Source organism: Dendropsophus ebraccatus, chromosome 2 (assembly GCF_027789765.1).
Source record: "Dendropsophus ebraccatus isolate aDenEbr1 chromosome 2, aDenEbr1.pat, whole genome shotgun sequence".
Classification (NCBI taxonomy): Eukaryota; Metazoa; Chordata; class Amphibia; order Anura; family Hylidae; genus Dendropsophus; species Dendropsophus ebraccatus.
The window spans coordinates 73046387-73065750 of NC_091455.1; the positions used below are offsets into that span (position 1 = coordinate 73046387).

Here is a 19364-nt window from a genome sequence, read left to right on the forward strand (position 1 = left end):
TGGCCTGGGGAATGTTTTTGTGGCAATCGCTGGGCCACTAATCCATGTGGAAGGCAATCTCAGCCAATTTGAGTATGAATCCATCCTTACAGGTCACATACACCCATACATACTGATCGCCTTCCCTGGGGGCACATGTGCTCTATGAATCTCACCCTGTGCCCCCTCCAGAAGCTATCAGGTGCACAGTAGTCAACATGGCTTCAGATACTTGTGACCTTATTGAGTCACCCCCAGCCCGTCTAGCTGCTGTCAGTGCTGCACATGTTGTTACTGTGGGTTTTTTTTATAAAAAAAAAAGTACAAAACATGAAAAAGAAAAGTGGAATACATGAAAAAATGGACACTGCAGTATATTACACTTATACAGTATTTATTGATTGGGAACTGGTTTATTACAATAGATTCATAAAAAGGCATCAACAGGTCATTAACCAATAAAAAGTCCCATTTTTATATTACAGGCCCTGTAGTATATGTAATTCATGTACAGTACATGGAGAAATTCAATCGTAAATACATAAAATACAAAGAGAAAGCCAATCACATAATTTAAGAATGATCTGTGCTGTGACAGGACAAGAATATCTTACATGGAAGGTCATATTGTGTATAAAATCAGTATGTACAGCCATTTATAGCCTCCCATCTACCTACACATCACCTGGTTGTTATTAAGAAAGGGACTCAGAACTAGTATGAAAGTGTTATATTGTAACAATTTCTCATTTACCCCAAAGCCTTGTGCCTAGAAGCAGTAAAGTGCTGTTGCCAGTATATGTCAGGTACATGAAAGTGTCCTTGTCATTTAGAAAACTTTTGCCATGTCAGACAGTGCTCAGACTCAGAGCGATCTCTATATTTCACAGGTAGAAGTGTGCAGTAGTGTGCTTAACTGGGCAGGGGGCACTGGGCAGGCTCCGTTATAAGTCTAGAGACTCACAACCAAAGTTGGGAGTGACAGATCCCCTTTAAAATAATGTAGAACAAACCTCTAAAGTGTTCTGTAAGTTGGACATGACTTCCCCATGTGCACACATTTCTGGAAGCACCCCTCAAATAAATGGGATAGTCACAGAGATGTCAGCAACAAATTTGGTGCCAGTGCGCTTACTCTTAGCCCTTGGTTAGATGACGGCTTTAGACCCACTATTTATAAATAGTTATCTATGGATTCAGTCACACTGTCTAAGCAACTCAACAAACAAAGCTGCAGAACAGGGAGAGAAAAGACATTATTGACTAGCACTAGACTTATAGACCACTACATTTCAATCAATATAGATCACAGACACAAATATATTATATACAGATGACTAATAAAGCACAAACAAAAAACACAAAAATAAAGAGAGGAAATAAAGAATGCTTTAGTGCTACAAAGAGAAAGTCTTCACAGACATCTTCATGTGTTGGATTGGAAATAGGGTCATACATTTCTCCAGAAACCGCACTACTCTTGTCCATGGGCTGTTTATTTTATTGCAACTCCTGATCTATTTCACTAGTTTTCCGCCCATGCACTTTAGTCAAAAGACGATGAGACGCTCTGACTTCTGCAGGTTCAACCAACTGTTTAAAAAAATCCAAGAACATTTCTTCAGGCAAAAAATACGCCCTGTGAACATACCCTTTAACTGCTTGGGTTGACCTTTACTGCTAAAAATATACCATAAACTGCCCGAGGGTAGTCACAAATGACTTCACTTATGTGTATTTACAACATTACCATCAATCTTTAGATCGCCTACAAAAACTGTGATTAAAAACACAATCACCATCAAGTACAGTGGTACCTTGGTTTAAGAGTAACTTGGTTTAAGAGCGTTTTGGTTTAAGAACTCACCGTTTTTCAAAATTGTGACTTGGTTTAAGAGCATTGCTTTGGTTTAAGAGCTCCCTGTACTGGGTGGGAGCGCGAGTGGGGGAGGGGCATGGTCTGCATAGCGGAGTCTACAGCACTGTACTCCGACCATGAAAGCCTCCCTCAGCTTCCAAATCATAGCAGATCCACTTCAGGCTGGGGCTTACATCAGGGGACAGGACTGTGGAGGTAATCTCTCCATAGCTGTAACCCCTCTCTCTCCCAGGACAGAGTGCTGCATGCATGTGCCCATATCTGCCCTGCTCATTCCTTCATGCTCCCTGCAGTCTGTCAGCCCTTGTGTTTCCCATCCTCTCCATTACTGTACAGTAACTTATAATATCACATATTCTGCTGTTTCTGAATGTTTGTTTCATCTGTTCTACATTATTCAGAATAAAAAATCATTATTTTTGGGGTGTGAAACCAATTGTCTGCATATCAATGATTTCTTATGGAAAAGTTTGCTTTGGTTTAAGAGTTGATTTGGATTACAAGCATGGTCCCCGAACGAATTATGCTCGTAATCCAAGGCACCACTGTATATGTAATTTCTCTATATACACCAATACTGGGGTGTATCGTATCCTAGGATATCCACTAGCAGACTATATACTGGATTGTGGTTGTGTTTGTTTGTTGTAGATGATCCAAATAAAGATGTAAATACACATAAATTAATGGAAAAAATAGGCTAATTAGTGGTAATTAACCCTACATTCTCTGGTCTCCAACTCACTACTGGCGCCATATTGCTACTCTATTATGGTGCTGTTTTTGACGGGGAAAAAAATTGACCCCTTTTCTAACCCTCCAAAGGTCCTTTTACATGTAAAGATTTTATTCAATCTTGGGCTTCACACAAGTGCGAGTCAGTGAGATCAGCGCTCGCTTGCACTGCCTTTACAAGTCACCATGAATCTCACGGCTGGGCTGCATGAACAATCGCTGCATCGTTCGTGCAGCCATTAACATTCATTGTTATTAGCTGCACATCTCCTCTTTACACAGGGAGATGTGCGGCTGACAATTCATTTTACCACCACACAAAAGACCAGATCAGCCGCCGAGCATCATCATCTGATCGCTGTCACTTGTACACAGGCAGATTATCAGACGAATGAGCATTTTTAGATAATCGACCTGTGTAGAAGGGCCTTTAGTCCATTATTTGATTTAAAAATTGGTTGACAAAGAATCCAGGAATAATTTGTTACAGTGTAGATTACATAGCCCATTAATTAATCCATAAGTGTAGATATTCCCTTATCCTGTGGTTTCTCTACCTGAAGTAAACATAAGACATTGCTACTCGCAGAAGGGCCAGGGTCCAAAAGCTGTGTTTTTTTGGGATGTGCATTGGACCTGGTATGACCTATTTTGACCTGAATATTTAATGGATTTGACTGACAGGTCACAAGACATATGCTGAGTAACTTATTTTCACATTATTTTACATTCACACTTATTAAATGTACAAAAATCAATGCGGCTTTTTTTAGCGATTTCATATATTACAACCTACAACCGCTATTTACTACTGCAATTTGCATAACCTGGAAAAAAAAAAGTAAAAATGAGGGCTTCAAGTAAAAATTTAAATTGTTGTTTAAAAAAAAAAAAAAAAATAAATCACTATAGTATTATATGACAGGGTTCCTAATGAACACATTGTTGGATTATTAAAACATGTTAAGTGATCCAGACAACACTTCATGTAATGAAACCAGGATGCACCAATTTCAGTAATATTGTGGCCAAAAATCTGGACTTTTCTTCACGGACGGAGCTTGATATTTTAAATATGTAAACTATAAAGTTTAGATATTTAAAATATATTTTAAAATATTAAATTCATAAAAACATTATAAAAAAAAAGATTGTCAAATACAGGATTGTGCTGAAGATCCTTCAAGCTGCTGCTTCACATCTCTGACTGAACAAAACTTCAACTATACTTGGGTCAGCAAGCGTTGAGATGTCTCCCAAATCCTTCTCATTCCGAGCAATCTGCCGCAGCACTCGCCGCATGATCTTACCTGCAATAATAGAGCATAGTTTATACCTGCAAGCTATAAAGCAATACATGTCACTAGTGTGTATTAAAGGGAGACTTAGAGGGGTTGAATGAGATTAGAAAGAATCTACTTTTTTCTAAAGTAGCTTCAAAGCGTAATCAAAGTGGATCAAGCAGAGAATATTTGTACAGTGCTGTTATATAGGTAATAAATAGCCACATAGACATGATAATGCACACAGGCGTACAAGAGGTACGAGTGCCGACTACATAAGACTATATCTGTGCTTCATGATAACACCACAGCTAAGGCCTATTTCCTGATATGTCTCCTTAAGACTTCATCCAGCCAAGCCAGATTTATTGTTGATCTGATTCTTGGAAAAACAATATATGTTATAGTGACAAGATATATGGGAAGTGAGTGAGTTATTACAGCTGGAAAGCTATAATCCTAGTCCCTAGAAAAAGGCTGATAACCCTTACATATAGGAGTGCACAGATAATACATTATATATATTCTGCGAAAATTGTTTGTCACTAATGACTAACTAAGCGATTAGTAATTCTGTCTGACTAAGTCAGTCAGTAAGGATCAATGTGCTGGCAATGGCTTCTACACATTTACAGGTCAGTACCAACCTCTATTCCATGGCAGAATGTAAAACAGGGGTTTTACCTGATCGAGTCTTTGGCAATCCCGGAGCATTCTGTATAAAATCAGGAGTTGCTATTGGTCCTATTTTCTCCCGAACTGCAAATAGTGAGATTAAACATGTCTCTTTAATGTATATGTATACTACTAACTATGTTTTATAAACACACAGTCAAAAAGAATATTAACAGTGTTCGGGAAGAACTAAAGATTTTTTTCCATTTATCTGCTCCACCATCGGAGTTGTAGAACAAAAAAAATTGAAATGGCAGATCCACCAGAGGGAGGACACTAATGCTGCGTTTACACAGACAAATTTATATGACAGCTCTTTGAAGCCAAAGCCAGGAACAGACTATAAACAGAGAATGGGTCATAAAGGAAAGCCTGAGATTTCTCCTCTTTTCAAATCCATTCCTGGCTTTGGCTTCCAAAATCTGACAGATAAATCTCTCTGTGTAAACACACCATAACAGAGCCCGATGGAGCCATTAGTCTATAATTGGATCTGTTACCTAACTGCTTGCTACCTTTTTTTGTCCGGTAATGTGGACAGAGTCTGTGACAGAGGCCTCCACTAAAGCCTCCAACCCAGATATGAACTCAGCCTAAGCTCTTTCGGGGAGATTTATCAAACTGGTGTAAAGTAGAATTGTCTTAGTTGCCCCTAATCAGTTCCTTAGTTGCAACCAATCAGATTCCACCTCTCATTCCTCACAGGTTCTTTGAAAAATGAAAGGTGGAATCTGATTGGTTGCTAGGGGCAACTAAGACAATTCTACTTTACATCAGTTTGATAAATCTCCCCCTTTGTGTTTAAATAAGTAGAGGACCCATATATAATAAAGGGGTTATCCAGGTTTTAAAAAAACATGGCCGTTTTCTTCTAGAAATAGCACCACTCTTGTCCTCAGTTTGGGTGTGGTTTTACTGCTGCTTACCTGAAGTGAATGGAGCAGACTTGTAATACCACACACAACCTAAGGACAGGTGTGGTGCTACTTTTGCAAGAAAGTATCAGTATTTTTCTCATCCTGGATAACCCCTTTAATCCCGTACCTCCTAAGGCTGATGACATCGCAGTTGCCAGTAAAACAACACTTGTTTTTCTGATGTTTTCTGGTTTTCACTAGAAAAAGACACTGTAGTCTGGCCTTTGCTAAAAGACAACAGTAAAATACAAAATACTCCACAGCAATGCTTTTTTTTGTGGACTTTTTTCTTCATTTCGGCATTTTAGGCCAGTGGTAGTTCTTTGCCTTTTTTTACATCCTTGAATCACATGATTTGCAATAGAAAAGATGCTACAGGATAAATGCAGACATATTTACAGCTGGTTTTTCAAGCAAAAAAATATTTTAAAAAGTGTGTTCAAAGGAGGCCTAAAAATTGCATTTTAAAGAGTAGTTGCTACTGTGAGACTGACCATGCCTCCCAGCAGAAGTTTAAAGTGACAACAAAGGAACGCACTAGGAGAGGCAATAATCTGATTGCCTAGGGAACCATATCACACTAAAAGCCTTTCCTCTCCTAAAACTGATGAAAGTGAATGTATTTTCAGTCATTACACTTCTGGAAGACATGGCCAAACCTGTAGCGGCAGTCACTGCTTACACCAGCTTTATAAAAGAAAAAAGTGGGTAAAACGACAGAAAAACTGAATGGGTCAGATAATGTATTCTTATTCTTACCTTGTTTTTTAAGTTCGTCAGCAATTAGCTCTGTAAATTTCTTCCCATCTTTCAAGATTACAAAGCAGTAAATACATTCTCCTTTCACAGTGTGTGGACGGCTGACCACCGCGGCCTCCACTACTGCAGGGTGCTCCGCCAGGGCAGACTCCACCTCTGCTGTGCTGAGCAGATGACCTAGGTACAGGTACAATATCTTACTGTACAGTGAAACTGCTGAAAATTGTTTACTCACATAACTATTACTGTTGAATCACATATAAAAGATGGTCGCTTAGGCTGGGTTCACACTACGTTTTTTTCAATCCGTTTTTGCAAGAAATGGATGAAAAACTGATGAAAAAAACGGATGCAACTGTGTGCATCCGTTTTTCCATTGACTTCCATTATAAAAAAAAAAAAACGGGTCAAAACGGATCCATTTTTTTTTTGACGGACACAAAACGTGGTCGACCTCATTTTTGTGTTCATAAAAAAAAACGGATACGTACGAGACGTCATACGTCATACGAGAGTACTGGGTATGACAACCATCAGAATATCAACAATCCATGGCAATTTTCATTCTTAAACTGCAATGTAAAGATACAAGTAATGGCACTGACTAAACGGAATTACAGCAAGTACAGGAACTAGAGACTTCGATTACAAGGTGAATTAATGCGCTTTTCCTTTGATGAACACTGAAGGCACTGCTCCGGAGTGACAGGCAGACTTGTGCATGTAGGTGGCAATGCAAACAAGTCATACAGCAGTGTTCAGGAATGGGTACAGATATGTGGGGGATACTGAAGTACTGAATTGTGGTTTCTGAATTAGTGTGGATGTTACAATATTTAGACACACATTGAAATATTACATATTAGGAAGCGGTTTTACCAAGCAGTAAGGACAATAAGGTGTGAGTTCACACGCTATAAAATGCCATAAAAACTGCCAAAAATATGTGAAAAAAATAAAAAGTGGTTTTTTTTTTTGTTTTTTTTTTATCTAATATTGTGTGACCAGTGTGTGAACCCAGCCTTAGAGGGAAACTAACTAACAGCAGATTAGAAGACCTGGGCTGCAGATGCTGAGAACGACGGTAATTTTCTCACCTTCATCCTCATTTTCTCACCTTTCAAGTTTTAGTTAAATCCTCCATTTTATTAGAAGAGGTTATCCAGCGAGCAGAAGATGGCCCCTCCCTTCTGATTCCACCCCTGGAATCTCAGGAAGTAAGTAGCAGAGAGCAGAAGCCTTCCTCAGTCTTCTGCTCCCCAGACAAACCCTTTAATATGGAAATTAGCTCCGATCAGCCCAGACCCTCCTCATAAATTTAGAGGTGATGCTCTGCAGTAACGTCACTCTGGGCACTTATTAATGGAGACTGCTTGATGAATATTCATAATGATAGCGGATCGATGCACTAAGGACTATAACACTCCCCCAGTGCACCAAACTGCCTAATTTACATATTAACAACAAGGAGAACATATCAAAAAATGATGCTGAGGAAGCAGGTAAGAAAATTACTTTCATTCTCAGCTCAGTGGGAACGTAATAGCAGAGTCTAGTCTTATAGAAGAGTTATGTAGGTGTACTATACTATATTACAATAAGAGCTTATCCACAAGAAGCCATAATGGGGCTCCCGCAGAGGTACACTAGTCCTCAACTGTACTGTATAAGTCCAGCATGCTCCATCAATGCCATATATGAGAGGCTGTAGTCCCAACTCCCACCCATACCATCCATCTATTATTGATTGATCGTGGAAATAAGCCAACAATTTATATCAGGATGGATATGGATAGAAATCATACACTCTTTACTCGGAGAGCCATATGGCTCTATGCACTGGGCTCCACCATGTACACAAACCCTCAAAATGACAACACACAGGTAGTGCTGTAACCTACTGTTCATTCACTTACCTGAAACATTCAGCATGTCATCAATGCGACCTGTAATCCAGATGTATCCATCTTTGTCTCGTCTGCATCCTGTTAGCCAGATAATAAAGAACAAAGTTACCAGTCATGGTATGTGAAATACACTGCGTCATGTACATGCATATCAATGAATATATTTGCTATTTAGCTCTTTCTTCAGTGCTTTTCTTTTTTTACAGTCAAACAGCTACTAAGATTTAATTTCCGGATTTTATATGTAAACTATAGCTTACCATCTCCAGCAACGTAATACCCAGGAAACTTTCTGAAATAGGTGTTTTCAAAGCGCTCATGATTGCCATACACGGTCCTCATAATAGATGGCCATGGCTGCTTGAAGACCTGAATGATTAAAAAAAAAAAAGAAGTGGGAAACTGGTAAATTTTAAGTTTGAACACATTGGTCAGTGACATGTAAGTGCACCACCCAGCGCCCACCACTCCTCTGAGAGGCAGGGCACAACTAAAGCACCTCTCTATTTAAGAACACCACAAAAAGATACCTAGTTTTCTTAAAACCTAGTACATCATGGGTTTGAGTAATATATTAAAGTGAATGTACCATCAGATACATCTTTCTTTTTTTATTCTTTACATAAGCCGATCGGCACCAGCTTGTGGATCCCAGTGGTGCAGTCCTTTTTTTGAACCACCACCTATATCCTGCACTCAGCGCCATTCCTTTCCCGTACAATGGCCCGGCTCAGAGCACTGGGGGCAGGCCGTTTTTTATTTGGACCTGGTTTCGTGGAGCTCGAGGCTTTGCTGCAGCACTTTTGAAGCTTCTGGACTGGAGCTTTATGGTATGGGCAGCATGGAAGCAGGGAAGGTAAATGTTTTTATTTACTACCTCCAAGAGCATAAGAGTCACACACAGTAAAATAAAATATGTGCACACATTGTACACAAAAAATGTTTTTTCTTTATACTTTTAGGCTATGTTCACATACCGTCAAAATGATTATATTGTATGAATAATGGCCGTTGTTATAAAATAAAATGACGGTCATCCAATAAAGACGGATGCCATTTTTACAGTGTGTGAAGATAGCCTAACATATCACATTATCAGATTAAGTAAATGGGATAAACTTACCAGGTAGCCCTCTGCTTCCCCTTCTAGCTCCTCTCCATGTTCATTCAGTACTGCAGGAACCACTCCAAAGAATGGAAAAGTCTGTAAAACCCAGAAACCGATCAAACACAAGCAGTGAGAAATAGCAATGTAAAGGAGTATAAGACAGAAATACAAATACGTTCAGCACTATTTATTAACAATGGGGGGGGGGGGGTTTCTGTGCCAAATTCAATAATTAAATCTGGAAAGCGTTTTTACAGGACAAAACTAAATCCTGAGAACACACAAAATGATGGATTTGTCAGGTTTTTGAAAAAATAGTGTTGCACACCTTTAGCAAATAATTCAGAACACCAAACCGGGAAAATGGACAAAACCTGTCAATTTTCTGACAGGAACACGTTAGTAAATCAGTTTAGTTATGTCGGGAGTAAACACCAGCATCATTTATATACAATATATTAACTAGAAATGATACATTGATATGACAATGAAACATGTGAGGACCAATTGAGCTGCTTTGGTTTACATGATATAATAGGAGCCATGTTTAAAAATGCTTGCCTGCAGATATACAACCTGGACATAGAACACTACGTGGAGGTTAGATCTTATAATAGGAAACATACCGGTAAAAACTGAAAACAGATCAGGAATGCTAATAACTTTCTGGTCTTCCCTGGACACAAAGGAATAGCTGTAAAATGCCTGTAGCTTTCTAACCCTAAGGGCCAATATATGTTTACATTCAGCTCCTGATTTATATGCAGCATTATGGTGGACAACAACTACATAAACAGAGAATTCACCAGGTAGTGTGTTGCCATAAGCCAAATGTTATTACTGCGCACACACCTCCAGCAAAACAGGCTACAACCCATTACCTCAAGTTCAACCCATTCTATTGTGTATTCCACTGATAACTATCGCTAGTACAAAAATAATCAATATTGTCCACTCAGTCATATAGAGCCTAACTTCTGTGATGTTAGGTAAGTGTATAGCAGAATTTACTGCCCTGATTGTCTTGAACATATGCTGACCACTCTATGCCTGGTATAAGCCATGTGCTGCTACCAGGGCCGGCGTCAGCACCCGGCTAAGTAGGGCAAATGCCGGGGCCCCCAGCTCCTCTAGGGGCCCACTCCCGTTTGTTACTACATTTTTTTTGTTAGTAAAAAAGAAAAAAAAGTGTAGTAACAAAGGGGACTGGGCCCCTAGAGGCCGCATGTGACAGTTAGGGGCCCGCCGATCCATACTGGGGCCCCCGAGCACCTGTCTTCCATCACAAATCTTCCCTACAGCCGAGTAGGAAAGAGGACCTGTGAGTCTGAAGGACCTTTGATGATGTCACGGGTCATGTGATCGGACACATGACCTGAGGGCAGCAGGTAGGCTCTGCAAACTAAGTGTCCTGTATGTGCTGGTTCTTCTACTTGTTTTGTGTATAGAGGTCCTGCTGTAATATATCTATATCTATTACAGCAGGATATATATATATATTACAGCAGGACCTCTATACACAAAACAGATAGATAGATAGATAGATACAGATATCTAGTTATCTCCTATCTATCTATCTATCTATCTATCTATCTATCTCCTATCTATCTATCTATCTCCTATCTATCTCCTATCTATCTCCTATCTATCTCCTATCTATCTCCTATCTATCTCCTATCTATCTATCTATCTATCTATCTATCTATCTATCTCCTATCTATCTATCTATCTCCTATCTATCTCCTATCTATCTATCTCCTATCTATCTCCTATCTATCTATCTCCTATCTATCTCCTATCTATCTATCTATCTATCTATCTCCTATCTATCTATCTATCTATCTCCTATCTATCTATCTATCTATCTATCTATCTATCTATCTATCTATCTCCTATCTATCTCCTATCTATCTATCTCCTATCTATCTCCTATCTATCTATCTATCTATCTCCTATCTATCTATCTATCTATCTATCTATCTCCTATCTATCTATCTATCTATCTATCTATCTATCTATCTATCTCCTATCTATCTCCTATCTATCTATCTCCTATCTATCTATCTATCTATCTATCTATCTATCTATCTCCTATCTATCTATCTATCTCCTATCTATCTCCTATCTATCTATCTATCTAATCTATCTATCTATCTCCTATCTATCTATCTATCTATCTATCTATCTATCTATCTATCTATCTATCTATCTATCTCCTATCTATCTATCTATCTATCTATCTCCTATCTATCTATCTCCTATCTATCTATCTATCTATCTATCTATCTATCTATCTATCTCCTATCTATCTATCTATCTATCTATCTATCTATCTATCTATCTATCTCCTATCTATCCATCTCCTATCTATCTATCTATCTATCTATCTATCTATCTATCTCCTATCTATCTATCTATCTATCTATCTATCTATCTATCTATCTATCTATCTATTTCCTATCTATCTATCTATCTATCTCCTATCTATCTATCTATCTATCTATTTCCTATCTATCTCCTATCTATCTATCTCCTATCTATCTATCTATCTATCTATCTATCTATCTATCTATATCCTATCTATCTATCTATCTATCTCCTATCTATCTCCTATCTATCTCCTATCTATCTCCTATCTATCTCCTATCTATCTATCTATCTATCTATCTATCTATCTATCTATCTATCTATCTATCTCCTATCTATCTCCTATCTATCTATCTATCTATCTATCTATCTATCTATCTATCTCCTATCTATCTATCTATCTATCTATCTATCTATCTATCTATCTCCTATCTATCTATCTATCTATCTATCTATTTCCCTATCTCCTATCTATCATATGAACATGGTGAGACCTCTAGTTCTCCTATATTCAGGCCCTGCAGTGATATACAGTGTGTGTGTGTGTGTATATATATATATATATATATATATATATATATATATACACACACACACACTGTATATCACTGCAGGGCCTGAATATAGGAGAACTAGAGGTCTCACCATGTTCATATTATAAATAAATATATATATATATATATATATATATATATATATATATATATAATGCTGGTGCTGCTAGTTCTCTAGTATACAGCTCCTGCTCTGTGTGTGTGTATGTATATACACACACACACACACACACAGAAGGAGCTGTATACTAGAGAACTAGCAGCACCAGCATGATATATATATATAATCCTGTGACTGGGTCTGACTCCTCCAGAGTCCTGACTACTGCAGAGATCAGGAGATACAGGAGGAGAAAGATATGCAGCAGCCACATGTTTCTTCTGCTGCAAATCTTTCCTCGCCTGTCTCTCCATGATTTGCTCCTCAAAGGGGCCCGCCGAGGCTCTGTCGCCCAAGGGCCCACAAAAAGCTGGAGCCGGCCCTGGCTGCTACCATAACAGGTATAGCCTAAGGCTATGTGCACATATTTTTGTGTCAATATTTGTTTTTTAAAAAGTTTTCCATTGTTACTTTTTTTTGCTGCAGCTAATACGATTATGCAATTTGCAATTTACAAAACAGCAGTTTGTTTGTTTATTGAAACAATACAAAAAAATGAAAATTTTGACCTGAAAATGACCTTAAAGGGGACCTTGCACTTAATTTAAGTAACATAAATGACAAAGTGTCTTTAAAGGGAATCTGTCACTGTAATTCACATCCCATACTGCTGACAATGTTAGATGGTGTTGTGTCACCTTTGCTTTTATTCTCTAGCACAAAGAGAGGATTTCCCAGGCTCCTGAATAGCTGCAAGCTGGAATGTCTCCTCTCCTCCTTGCTTGACTGACATCTGGAAGGTATGGGAGGGGGTAGTAAGGAGACCTTACAGCTTGCTGCACTTCAGGAGCTCAGGAAAGCCTCTTTGACTATTTTTATTATAGAATCAAAGCATTTTTTATGTTCTGGAAACACAGAAAGATATGAAAGGTACCTTGTGTCTCTTTGATCTAACAGCATCTAATAGTGTTAGCAGTTTGTCACCAATCCTCTGCTGCCGTTCCAATGCTCACTGGATCCCAGCCTGTTAACCATTGATTGGCTGGTAATATTGCGGCCAGTGATTGCAGGGGTGAGCATTTCCTTACAGGAAAGTAAGAAGCAAAGCAGAGCCAGAGAATGGAAGAACAGCAGTGGCGGGGGATAGGAGAGGCAAGTAACCAGTTGTTGGTTTTTTTTTGCCCCTTTTAAAAAAAATATTTTCCCTCCGGACAACCCCTATACTCTGCAGTATATATAATTTATAGCAATAATCACTTACAGCCGATCCTGGTTTCAGAGGTGTAGCTGCTGGCAAAGGCGTTATAACATGACCTCCCTGAAAATAGAAAGTAAACAATGCATTTTCCATAACCTAAAAGACTTGTTGAATTTTATCTTAAGCTTTTCTTGTTTCGGTGTCTACCATTTATAAAAAAAATCATTCCTGACAAGTCAGGTCAAGTAAATTCTCATATTTCCTGTTAACTAATATTGCTGGATCATCTTTTCTCATATCTCTGCATTGCGTGATTGTTTTGTCACTGGTGCTGCCGGAGAGTCACTGTCACACTCTGGAGTCAGCAGCACTATTAGCAAGCATCCACCAAGGATGCAATCATGCACTGCACACATGTTTTAGCGTGGGGGCCCGGGCCCCATAGCAACGGCGTACCCTGCCCCCATGGTAGCTACGCCACTGATTATAGTCGCCCTCTAAAGAAAATCATAAGTAGCTTCTTAACAATAATGGTGCAGAGTCTATTCTAAACTTCCATTTTTCTCCATTTCCAAGTTTATTAGAAACCCCCTCCCCCCACAAAACATCAATTCAGGGGTCCAGGGTACATTTAATCCACCCCTAGAACCTCCTCTGACTATAGCATCCATGCCTGACCACTTACTGTTTCTGTCTGCCAAAAAGTGTCAACGATGGGACATCTCTGACTGCCGATAACATTATAGTACCACAGCCACGCTTCTGCATTTATGGGCTCTCCTACAGTACCCAGAATTTTCAAGGAATTCAAATCATACCTGTGGAAAAATAACACAAAGGACAATATTATCAATAATTATAAAGTTCATGGACACCTAAAGGACCTTTTATTATTCCTTTTAAAAGCGCATAGACGTAGATCCTAAGAAGCTTTTCAACAAATGGGCACCACTGACAGAAGACGAGAATATTACAGAAGTAATTTTGTCAGGATGGGCGGTTATTAGGAAATGAGCAATGTATTATAATGTTATTATGTATTATATTATTATGTTTTTATATATACTATTATTATGTATTATAAATGAGCGATGGCGGGAGACGGCGTCCTGCTGAATAAACTTACTTTCGAATGACATCATTCCCGTACTTCATCAGTAAACGTATGGCAGTGGGTGCCGTATAAAATTGGTTCACTTTGTACTTCTCAATGATTTCCCAAAATCTCCCCTCGTGTGGATAGGTAGGAATGCCTTCAAACTGAATAACACAGGGAAAGCACATTAAAATAATTCATAAAAATATGACAATGCCGTCTAGAGCTCAAAATAAAGTTTGGTGACAATAAGGCTAGGTCCACACTGCGTTTTTGCAATCTGTTTTTTTCATCTGTTTTTTGCAAAAAAAGGATAAAAAAAACAGATGCATTTGTGTGCATCCGTTTTGATCTGTTTTTCCATTGACTTCTATTGTAAAAAAAACGGATCAAAACAAATCCGTTTTTTTGACAGACACAAAAACGTAGCTGACACTATTTTTGTGTCCGTTAAAAAAAAATGCATCTGTTTTTTTTTCATCTTTTTTTTGTGCAAAAAAACGGATGAAAAAACGGATTGCAAAAACACAGTGTGAACTTAGGGCCCTATTCCACCGGACGATTATCGTTCAGATTATCGTTAAATCGTTCGAATCTAAACGATAATCGTTCGGTTGAAATGCAGTTATTGATTAACGACCGAACGAGAAATCGTTGATCGCTTTATAAGACCTGGACCTATTTTTATCGTTGCTCGTTCGCAAATCGTTCGCATTGAATAAGACATCGTTCGGTCGTTCGCAATAGATACGAACACAATAGCGAATAAATACGGAAGAAGAAACGATCGCAATTACGATCATAAGTAACGATTATCGTTCCATGGAAATGAGTGAACGTTTTCAGGTCTTTCGCAATAGCGGTCGTTTGAGATCGTTAATCGTTAACAATTATGCTAACGATAATCGTCCGGTGGAATAGGGCCCTTGTGGCCCTATTCCACGGGTCGTTTTAGAGGAGCAAACGAGCGCTATTAGCGCTCGTTTGCTCCTCGTTCCCCGCTCGCTGCCGCCGCTATTCAACGCGGCTGCAGCGAGCGGGTGAGTGCGGGAGGGGCGGCGGAGAGCTGCGGGGGGGCTGCCCGGGTGATCGCTGATCGTCCGGGCAGCCCATAGGATATAGCAGCGTCTGCTGCCGATGCTCCTATTCAACGGAGCGACGGCAGCAGATCGCTGCTATATCAGTCGCTTGTTTTTCAACATGTTGAAAAACAAGCGACTGCAACGATCAGCCGACATGAACGATGTCGGCTGATCGTTGCACTCTATTCCACGGAACGATTATCGTCCGTAGCGGTCGATATCGTCCGAAAACGAACGATAATCGTTCCGTGGAATAGGGCCATTAGGCTTATTGAAATCTTTCCAGTAAGCTTAGCAGGTGGCTGGAGGAGCTGGATTGGCCAGATTACAGTCATTTATAACCAGGGCCGTTTCTAGGGGCGGACGAGCCGGGCCACCGCACGGGGCGCCCACAGCTAGGGGGCGTCTGGCGGCGCCCCCGACAGTACCCGGCCCGCAGCCCCCGCATCATTAGGACTGGCCCGAGGATCTGGAATCTAAGTTCCAGATCCCCTGGCCAGAGAGACCTTTAGCTGTGCGTACAGCAGGCACAGCTAAAGGAAACAGCAGCCGGGGCAGAGACAGAGAGGCTTCCTGTGCAGGCGGCTGTGTATGACAGGATGGCTGCCTGCACCGGAAGCCAGAAGAGGACGGAGGGACGAGAAGAGGAGCTGGAGGCAGCAGGGACAGAGGTGAGTATCTGGTGGGGGATCCTGTACAGAGGGAGCCCCGGATATGTCCCGATAAGCCCGCCCCCCCCAGCGATATGCCCCGGCGCCAGAGCTGACAAGTCACCCAGCTCTCCCCTAATCCTGTATGTCAGTATAATGGAGGTCACCCAGCTCTCCCCTAATCCTGAATGTCAGTATAATGGAGGTCACCCAGCTCTCCCCTAATCCTGAATGTCAGTATAATGGAGGTCACCCAGCTCTCCCCTAATCCTGAATGTCAGTATAATGGAGGTCACCCAGCTCTCCCCTAATCCTGAATGTCAGTATAATGGAGGTCACCCAGCTCTCCCCTAATCCTGAATGTCAGTATAATGGAGGTCACCCAGCTCTCCCCTAATCCTGAATGTCAGTATAATGGAGGTCACCCAGCTCTCCCCTAATCCTGAATGTCAGTATAATGGAGGTCACCCAGCTCTCCCCTAATTCTGAATGTCAGTGTATAATGGAGGTCACCCAGCTCTCACCTAATCCTGTATGTCTGTGTATAATGGAGGTCACCCAGCTCTCCCCTAATCCTGTATGTCTGTGTATAATGGAGGTCACCCAGCTCTCCCCTAATCCTGTATGTCAGTATAATGGAGGTCATCCAGCTCTCCCAGCATCCTGTATGGCAGTGTATAATGGAGGTCACCCAGCTCTCCCCTAATCCTGTATGTCAGTATAATGGTGGTCACCCAGCTCTCCCCTAATCCTGAATGTCAGTATAATGGAGGTCACCCAGCTCTCCCCTAATCCTGAATGTCAGTATAATGGAGGTCACCCAGCTCTCCCCTAATCCTGAATGTCAGTATAATGGAGGTCACCCAGCTCTCCCCTAATCCTGAATGTCAGTATAATGGAGGTCACCCAGCTCTCCCCTAATCCTGAATGTCAGTATAATGGAGGTCACCCAGCTCTCCCCTAATCCTGAATGTCAGTATAATGGAGGTCACCCAGCTCTCCCCTAATCCTGAATGTCAGTGTATAATGGAGGTCACCCAGCTCTCCCCTAATCCTGAATGTCAGTGTATAATGGAGGTCACCCAGCTCTCCCCTAATCCTGTATGTCTGTGTATAATGGAGGTCACCCAGCTCTCCCCTAATCCTGTATGTCAGTGTATAATAGAGGTCACCCAGCTTTCCCAGTATCCTGTATGTCAGTGTATAATGGAGGTCACCCAGCTCTCCCAGTATCCTGTATGTCAGTGTAATGGAGGTCACCTAGCACTCCCCTAATCCTGTATATCAGTGTATAATGGAGGTCACCCAGCTCTCCCCTAATCCTGTATGTCAGTGTAATAGAGGTCATCCAGCTCTCCCAGCATCCTGTATGTCAGTGTAATGGAGGTCACCCAGCTTTCCCAGCATCCTGTATGTCAGTATAATGGAGGTCATCCAGCTCTCTCAGCATCCTGTATGTCAGTGTAATGGAGGTCATCCAGCTCTCTCAGCATCCTGTATGTCAGTGTAATGGAGGTCATCCAGCTCTCCCAGCATCCTGTATGTCAGTGTAATGGAGGTCACCCAGCTCTCCCAGCATCCTGTATGTCAGTGTAATGGAGGTCATCCAGCTCTCCCAGCATACAGTTTGGGACCTTATAGGTGGGAAAGGGGAAGGAAGTTCCTGGATATGTGCGGATCCTGAGATGTTTGTCTGGCAGGTTCAGAAGAGATGAATTGTAGCTGCAAGAAACCGTCATGGAGGTCTGAGCCGGATGGAGAGAAAAAGTGAAAGTGACGCCTCAGATCAAAGAAGACGTCACCTGTGAGTCACTGTATGATGAATTTGTATTGAATAGAACATTATCTGTTAGGAGCGCTGCACTGCTCTATGCTGCAATACACACACTGCTTCTCCCTAGTATCCTGAATCTTGATAAAAGCCCCCCTACCTTCCCCAGAGCGGAACTGAGTGAGGGGGGGGGAGGGCGCTTTTATCAAAATTCGCCCTGTTGCCAAAATGACCTAGAAACTGCCCTGTTTATAACCTTTACTCCTTTCCACTGGCCTGATAATGATTAAATATACTGCATAAAAGGATATAGGTGGTTACATAGTTTAGCAAGCTTACCATCACACTGGTGGCACCATTAGCTAATGGACCATAGGTAATATAGGAATGACCTGTTATCCAACCAATGTCAGCTGTGCACCAGTAAACGTCATCTTCATGGTAGTCAAACACGTACTTGAAGGTAAGAGCGGTGTAGAGAAGATATCCTGCAACTGTGTGCAAAACCCCCTGGAGGAAATGAAGTCGAGCATTAGCAGAAGCATATATGCACAGTATTCTTTAAAGTTAGTCACTTTAAAAAAAAAGTTTTACTGTTTTGATCAGTCAGGGTCTTGGTGTCCCGACCCCCACCAATCACTAGATAAGGCCAGGATATGCACGTGGTCTTCCCTGGGCTTGCTGCTACTTTTTCCTCACCGAAGTACACAGGTTCCAAAGACTTAATACAGAATCCTGGAGAGAGCAGTAAGCTGGGGAGTGAAGCGCTCAGCCACACGCTTCTCTTGGCTCAGTCTAGTGATCACTGGATGCCCAGACCCCGACCAATCAAAACTTCTAACGTGGCTGTTTTGTATAACAAAGCTCAGTAATACATTGGGTATAATAACCTTACTATACAAATGTTATGGAAGTAGAAAGCACTTTTAGGCTGAGTAGTAGAAGAGAGGGAGGAAGAAGAAATAAATTGTATATAACAGTGCAGTTTTATATGTCCCTGCACATGTATGGAATGCTAGATGACTACCCCTGCAGACAGTGTAATGTGGGGTCATTATAATGTCACATCTGTTACTTATGTAGAGCATAAAAAATTAAGCATCATATACAATGAAGGCACCGGAGCAGAAAAATGGAGAACTTTCTTTTCCTGGTCACCTGTGGATTATAGGTGGGAGATACTCTGCGAGAGGTAGCAGGGTGGAGGTGACACTTCATGAAAAATGAAAACCATATGGATTTACAATAAATGTTCTTTGTTTTTCCATCCATAGGTTAACACATACTATTTCCACCAGTCTTTT

The 19364-nt window shown here is 40.7% G+C and overlaps 1 protein-coding gene across 1 annotated transcript in view; it reads right to left on the reverse strand.

Moving 5' to 3' along the window:
- Positions 1-351: 351 nt before the first annotated feature.
- The window catches only part of LOC138783270 (acetyl-coenzyme A synthetase, cytoplasmic-like), a 40848-nt gene continuing 21835 nt past the window's right edge, over positions 352-19364 (reverse strand). Inside the window, exons 9-18 of the mRNA XM_069957765.1 lie at positions 18400-18570; positions 14588-14721; positions 14147-14279; positions 13525-13581; positions 9258-9338; positions 8395-8503; positions 8144-8212; positions 6228-6404; positions 4561-4635; positions 352-3903 (exon numbers count right to left, since the gene is read on the reverse strand). Coding sequence (XP_069813866.1) covers positions 3776-3903; positions 4561-4635; positions 6228-6404; positions 8144-8212; positions 8395-8503; positions 9258-9338; positions 13525-13581; positions 14147-14279; positions 14588-14721; positions 18400-18570 — 1134 coding nt within the window. The 3' untranslated portion in view covers positions 352-3775. The remainder of the gene's footprint in view (positions 3904-4560; positions 4636-6227; positions 6405-8143; positions 8213-8394; positions 8504-9257; positions 9339-13524; positions 13582-14146; positions 14280-14587; positions 14722-18399; positions 18571-19364) is intronic.